This window comes from Genypterus blacodes, unplaced genomic scaffold, assembly GCF_046128005.1.
Source record: "Genypterus blacodes isolate CSIRO-AG114 ecotype Tasmania unplaced genomic scaffold, CSIRO-AGI_Gbla_v1 ptg000151l_1, whole genome shotgun sequence".
In the NCBI taxonomy this organism is placed as follows: Eukaryota; Metazoa; Chordata; class Actinopteri; order Ophidiiformes; family Ophidiidae; genus Genypterus; species Genypterus blacodes.
This window is the reverse complement of record NW_027466953.1, coordinates 47,643-55,000: the sequence shown is the minus strand read 5'-3', so window position 1 is coordinate 55,000 and position 7,358 is coordinate 47,643. Positions and strand designations below refer to the sequence as shown.

Below are 7,358 nucleotides of genomic sequence, written 5' to 3'. Positions count from 1 at the left end.
GTCACTCAGACGAGCGGTTCAGGCTAAAGGCCCATCAGGTAAACAGAGCCGCAGGCACGCAGAGCGACATTAAAGCCTCCATTGTGCTGCTCTGTGTGAGGGCCCCCCCCCCCCCCCCCATGACATCATTCCACATCATCAATGTGAGCTGCTGTCATACTAAGTGTTACTTGTTACTGTCACTCAACACACCGACCCTTTAGCTCCGCCCCCTCATCTTCACCGCTGAACTGACGACTCTCTGCTAACATCCTGAGCCTTTAGATCCAGTATGAGCTCATGAACGCCTCCACGTCCCGTCACCCCGGCCCTGACCTGGGCGCTGACAGGGAGGCGTGGCCTGAGCTGAGCTGAGCTGAGCTGAGCCCACCTGCGTCCTGTCAGGTGAAAGTGCAGAGAGCTCCTCAGGTCAGCTGAGCACAGTTAAAGAAGCTCTAAGTGCAGGTTGACACCACATTCCAGAGGAGCTTTCTCCTCGCCGCTGAGAACAGAGGAGGCATTCAGGGGAGGAGGAGGAGGAGGAGGAGGAGGAGGAAGGCTGCCCTGGTCTGGACTGATGAACTGAATCAGCTGTCACAGCAACATTACACTTACACACTCTGACCTTAAATGTGTGTATGTCACTGTTTGGACCTTCATCATCACATCTTCATCCCTTCCTCCATTGGACCTTAAACCCATTCTGAGAGAGCCATCAGAGCAGCTGATCCAGGTCCAGGGTTTCTCTCTCTCCTCTCTACAGACCAGGTGTTTCTACACACAGACGCACCAAACACATCTGAACACCCTGAGGGGATTAACCCTTTCAGAAGACTCAAGGCTGGTGTGTGTGTGTGTGTGTGTGTGTGTGTGTGTGTGTGTGTGAGAGTGTGTGACAGTGTGTGTGTGTGTTACTATGATGATCATTTTGATGCTTTTACTCATGATGAGCATGAGAGCTGAACAAAAGGTTTGAGTGGCTTTGGCCCTGTGTGTGTGTGTGTGTGTGTGTGTGTGTGTGTGAGTGTGTGTGAGTGTGTGTGTGTGTGTGTGTGTGTGTGTCAGGCTGGGTGGAGCCTGCTGATTGGTTAGTGGGAGCACCTGCTCAGTGTTTCTGCTATATGAGCCTCCAGCTGAGTCTCTCTCTGCTCTCTAACCTGCATGGAGCCTCCAGAGCATCTGTTTGTGCTAAATGTGTGTGTGTGTTACAGTGAGCTGCTCCTTACAGAGCGTCTTAGCCAGAGGGACACTGGGGCACAAGTTAGAGAGAGTTAGAGTACAGAGTTACCAAACTGTTGGTTGGAACTCTTAATGTTATGAACACACCTCCACCCAGAAGGGTCCAAAGTCTTTATTTGCAGAATAAGGCAGTAAATCATGGTGTGTGTGTGTGTGTGTGTGTGTGTGTGTGTGTGTGTGTGTGTGTGTGTGTGTGTGTGTGTGTGTGTGTGTGTGTGTGTGTGTGTGTGTGTGTGGCACACGGCGCTCAGCAGCAGAACACGCTCCCTCTCCAGCACACAGGTGTGACTCTTCCTCAGCTCATTTATCATCTCGCCCTCATTTCCTTTAACCTCTGCCAGCCAGAGGAGCCGGCGCTCTGTGCCGCTCTACCTTGGGCTCTGGTTTCCCCGTCATGCTCCTCAGCAGCTCGTGCAGGTGCGGCCAGTTGCCCTGCGAGTACCAGCCCGGTTTGTCCAGCGCCGGCAGGCCCTCGCTCTCCTCCACGTCGTTAACTGGAGAGAAAGAGTCAAAGCGTCAGTGTGTTGGGATGAGGAAGATGAAGATGAAGATGTGTGCTTCTGCTTTCAATACAAACTGCAGCAAACATGCAGGCGGTGAGATAAGAGAGAGCCCTGAGAGAAGACAGAGAGTCTGAGCTGTGATCACTCAGAGGGGAAACTGGCAGCAGCGCTTTGGAGACGGCGTTCCAGAAAAGCTGCAGGATTATGAGCAGAAACAGATTAGAGCTCCAGAACATTACAAAGCTTCAGCTCGGCTTGATCCAAACCCTCCGGCCCCGTGATCAGACTGAACTCTGACCCGGGTCACTGATGTGCTGAGGCCAAACCTGAGGCTCCTTTCTCTGCTCGCCTTACAGACACACGGACAAACGGACCAATCACAGCTCTCTGTGTGGAGCACAGGTGGGATCAGGTTCAGGCTTGTGACTCATGAAGGCTCTGAACCGGGCTGGGCTCTAACGTTAGAGATCCATACGGCGGTGCGTTCACTGGCCTCTAAGCTGCTGACACGTGTTTACACCAGCACACACGCACACACACACACACACACACACACACACACACACACACACACACACACACACACACACACACACACACACACACACACACACACACACACACACACACACAGACTTTAGCTCCTGAGGCTCTTTGTTGTTTGTGGTTTAGAAATCTGCAAAGTTTTAAGGAACTTAGTATGAAATTTAACCCCCAAACTTCCATCTGAGGCTTTATTTTGTTTCACACTGACAGGAAAATTCTTCACGAATAAAAAGTAATGGAGGACAAAAAATGAATCCAAACCATTGTTGGTTTGCTGCGGCTTTGTGTTAAATTAAATTAAAAAGCATTCTGCTTCTTATTCCTCCCTTTATTGGTCTTTGTTTGAATTGTTGAATCTGTCATTTTGATGCTTTATAAACAAACTCCCTCTGCTTTCTCTCTCACTCTGACTGCTGAGTTACATTTCTGCTCATGTCTAAAGTTTAACAGCAGCTAATATCTGTCCAGAGCAGACGAGGAGCAGATGCTGATTTACTCCTGCCAGCGTGGCAGAAGAGAGAGAGACAGAGAGAGAGAGAGAGAGAGAGAGCACAGCGCTGCTTCTCCACCAGCGGGATCCACCATGAAACACTCCCAAGGTGAGAGGGAGAGTGAGGTAGAGGGAGAGGAGGAGGAGGAGGAGGAGGAGGAGGAAGAGCAGGAGGAAGCTGGAATGTGCACACGCTGATCTGAGCAAACAAAGTTTAGTTTCATCAGCTGTAAAAACTCAATCAATCCTCCCATTAGAGCTCAGAGTCTCAGTCTGTGGGCCAACCAGCAAAGAGCAGGGAGCCTTAAAGAGACAGCACCAAATAAAACAGCCCGTTTTCACTCAGTGTGCACAGCTGAGCTTTGTATTCTGCACTGCGTCGAGGCGTCACTGCTCTAATGACTGGTCTCCTTCTGGGTGTGTCACATGGGACGTGTGGTCAAATTATTATTACTATATTATATTATTATTGATCTCTTTGCTCGTGTGTGGTGGAGACTCAGCTGTGTGTGAGTCTGGGTCCAGCCTGTACTCACTGAGGGTCCTGAAGGGTCTCTGCTGGGGCACCAAGGAGAAGAAACCAGGCTTCAGGGCGTTAGTGATGATGACGTCAAAGAGCTCCTCAAAGTCCTTCCTGTACGGAGCGGAGAGACAAAGCAACGGCATGAGAGGAACGCCGCCTGGACCGCAGCCAAACAAACCTCACAGCCAACAGAGAAACAAACAGAGGGAGGAGATCAGTCTAATAACATAAACACGGCTGCTGGAGTGACGGAACTCAGTGTGGAGGTCTGGATCCTTCAGGCATCTCCATACATGGAGAGGAGTCACGGGACGTAAACAGGAAGGAGTCCTGTTTCCCACAAGCCATTGTCCTGTTTAACTCCAGGCCTCTCCTAAATGCTGTTTACGTTCTAAAGATGATCGTCTCAGGATCTCCATGTGGGTTCTGCTGCTATCCTGATCCTGATCCTGATCCTGATCCTGATCCTGATCCTGATCCTGCTACATGCTTTACACGTTCTAAAGGTGTTGCTGTGTTTATAAGTTAGTATGTGTTATTGTGTTAAGCAGCTGAGTTGAAGGAGCTTTTAAACCCAGAAGCCGTTCCTTGTTGCAGCTTCTAGCAGCTCCTGGCCTTCGTCTCGTCTTCTTATCACTGCCAACAAGCCGGGCCCGTCGGCAGACTTCACATCCAGGATCCAGAGGCTGAATCCCACAGCAGGTCAGTATTAAAGGCTCGCCTGAGGCCAGATCCCTGACAGGCCTCCTGACAGACTGCTGGGTTTTGGCCCACAGCCCTCTGGCCCTGTCCTGCTACTTCTGACAGCTGACCGCCACCGCCCCCCGGCGAGGGCCCGTACGCTCGCACAGCGCCGTCAGACAACAGGAAGGGAGGGAGGGAGGGAGGGAGGGAGGGAGGGAGGATGAGAGAGGACAGCTTCATATCTACAGAGGATTATACACACAGCAACGCAGCAGAGTTTCACTTCTTTAAACGTCTGTAAAGCTTCCTAAGAGACGATGGCTCCTTTAAACCAGGCTGTCCACTAAGGGGGCTCTGTAAGGCTGGGAGACAGGAAGCAGAACAGGAAGTCCCGCCCCCTTTTGGGATCACATGACACTGAGTCGTCGTACTTCCTTCAGTTTACTGCAGCTGAGGAGTTCAGGCTAACATGAAGAGTTCAGGTGGTTCTTCTGGGTTCTTCTCTCCTGGCAGCCCACTGTGTCAGGATTGTTGTTAGGAATCATAAATGGGACCAAAGTGCCGACCTCGCTGGCTGACCCCGCCCCCCCGACAGGAGGAAGGCCGTCTGGTTGTTGTGGTTGCAGCATAAAACTCCATCGGCTCACGTCGTAAAGCTGTGGTTCAACATGAGTCTAAACACACACACACACACACACACACACACACACACCTGGAGAGCTGAGGGGCCTCCCTGGGAGGTAACACACATGCTGGGGTGTCGGAGGTCACGGTCAGGAAGGGGGGAGGGAGAGCAGGGGAGGGCAACAACCGAATGACCAGGCGGCTCGCTGCTCAACAGGAAATGGTGCGGGGGGGCGGGGAGCATTCAGTGAGGACTGCATGGAATGATGACTAAAGCAGAGCCAGAGCGCTAAGATAACAGACTTCAGCAGGAGCAGGTCTGGGGTCTGGGGTCTGTCAGAGCTCAGATCCTGGTCCTGTTGTTCCAGGGCCCCTCGCTGCTCTATTGAGCGAATAAGAGGGGTTAAGCCCAAAGCTCACAGAGCAGCAGAGAGAGGGGGAGGAGCAGAGGGGAGGAAGGCTGAGGACAACACTGAGACCAACACACACATCACTGACTCACAGCTTCACAGAGTGCATGTAAGGGTTAATGTGTGTGAAGAGGAAGGAGGGAGCGTAGAGCGGTTCAACCAGAGCGTCCATCAGTGAGGGGACAGAACACCAACAGGAAGTTCACAAGAAAGTGTGGCTGTAAAATCAAGCTGCAGAGTTTCTGTTGAGCCGCTGAGGTGGTCTGAGTGTGTAACATGTGTGTGTGTGTAACATGTGTGTGTAACATGCGTGTGTGTAACATGTGTGTGTGATGATGTCGGGACATACGAGCGGAAACTACAGGAATGACTGATGGCATGTGAGAGCTGACAGGAATGTGGGGGGAAAACCTCAGACCCCGCTGGGCTGAGTGTGTGTGTGTGTGTGTGTGTGTGTGTGTGTGTGACTCACCCCAGGATGTGCTCACAGATCAGCCTGCAGTAGTCGCTGTGGGAGCTGGTGATGAGGAGGAGGACCTTCCCGGCGCTCTTCATGCTCCTCAGCCAGGTCTTCACGGCGTCGGAGCAGGGCTGCAGGTACCGGCCCGGGTCCCTCTTCAAGCTGGGGAAGTAGGTCCCTGCGTCCTCTACACACACACAGAGAGAGAGAGAGAGAGTCACACACACACACTCTATGATCCACACACACACATGTTTACAATGAAGACATCTGCTCCTCTCACAGTCACATGCTCCCACGCCATCATGCACGTGAGCCTGTGTTCCACCAGGGGGCGCATGATGCTGGAGCTGTGGTGTGTGTGTGTGTGTGTGTGTGTGTGAAAGGGTGGATCTGCTGCCCTCATGTGTCCAGCCTGGGATCTGCATGAGGGAGGAGCAGGAGGAGCAGGAGGAGACACGTCAGGGTGCGACGCCTCAGTCTGACCAGAGGAGGGCGACAGAGCCACGCCCCCACAGGCTTCATGCTGCTTGGATCCAGAGCTTCACACCTTCAACCTCCATGTTTGCAGCGTTTTACTTTGGTCTCCAGGCCGCTTCACCGTACAGACTCTGGGCCCCGGACCTCCCTTTGAGCACCCCTGCTCCTCAGGGGCCCTGCAGCAGACTGACCTCATTACCCACAGCAGGGGGTCATCTGAGGCCACGCCCACTGCCAGCACAGCCCCATAATGCACCTCAGTGTGTGACCTGGTGTGTGTTTGATCACAGCCCCATCACACACACACACAAACACACACACACACACACACACACACACACACACACACACACACACACACACACACACACACACACACACACGCGCGGAGACGCTTTTATCCAAAGCGACTTACATTACATTACATTACCACCGTCGCAGAGGGGGGAGCAATTGAGGGTTCGGTGCCTTGCTCAGGGGCACCTCGGCAGGGACTCGAGGCGGCAACCCTCCGGTTCCCAAGTGGAAGCTCTACCCACTGAGCTACTGCCTCCAGCCTCACACACACACACACACACACTGTAACAGGACCAAAGACGCTCCTACAGAGAGAATCACTGCAGGTCAAGAGGTCAAGAGAATCAGAAATGACTTTTATTCAACCAGATGAACAACAGTGACCAGTGAAGTGTCCTGATCCACTAAACGTCTGGAGGAAGGAGAAAGAGGAAGTGACGTCTGTGAACTCTTCATCTCTCTCAGTCTGGAGTCTCTGTTGCTGTGTGACCTTCAGTCACTTTGTCCTTGAACACATTTCCTTTATAGGAGCTTCATCTGGATGCTTCTTCCTCCAGTCGTCTCGTGGTCTCGTGGTCAGCGTACGCTGCCACATACAGCGACCTCATACGGCGACCTCATACCCTCAGGACTCAGCAGAGGGCCTGCATGGTTCTGATGCTGCTTTGATCTGAACTTGTTTCTCAGTTTCATGGTTCTGCTCCCTGCACAGTGGCGTGTTTGGGCTCCAGCTCATTGTGGTGTGCGTGTGTGTGTGTGTGTGTTTGCGTCACAGGACCAGGAGCAGCAGCAGCTCCGTGTCCTCACACATCAAAGCAGCCTGACTGGATAAACAAACAAACGGGAGCGTTTCACAAACAGACACGCCAAAGCTGAGACGGCCCAGCGGAGCGCCGACGCAGGCTGGGCCCGGGAGTCATATCAGGAGTCATCACAACCCAAACACACCGAGCTGCTGTGTTTGTCCACTTCCTGTTTGGAGCTCAGTTTGGGCTCTATTGATCCATCCTGCCACCCAGCATGGACCCTAGAAGGGACCAGGTCACCATGACAACAGAAAGCTGCATGCCTTCAGAATCTGACCTGTTGACCCTAAACGCCCCCCTCAGTGACCTGACTGAGC

At 52.7% G+C, this 7,358-nt stretch overlaps 1 protein-coding gene across 1 annotated transcript in view; it reads right to left on the bottom strand.

Moving 5' to 3' along the window:
• Positions 1–7,358, bottom strand: part of nt5dc1 (5'-nucleotidase domain containing 1) — a 30,702-nt gene that overhangs the window by 5,991 nt on the left and 17,353 nt on the right. The window contains exons 8-10 of the mRNA XM_076165794.1: positions 5,471–5,645; positions 3,294–3,391; positions 1,591–1,712 (exon numbers count right to left, since the gene is read on the bottom strand). Of these exons, the coding sequence (XP_076021909.1) occupies positions 1,591–1,712; positions 3,294–3,391; positions 5,471–5,645 (395 nt within the window). The remainder of the gene's footprint in view (positions 1–1,590; positions 1,713–3,293; positions 3,392–5,470; positions 5,646–7,358) is intronic.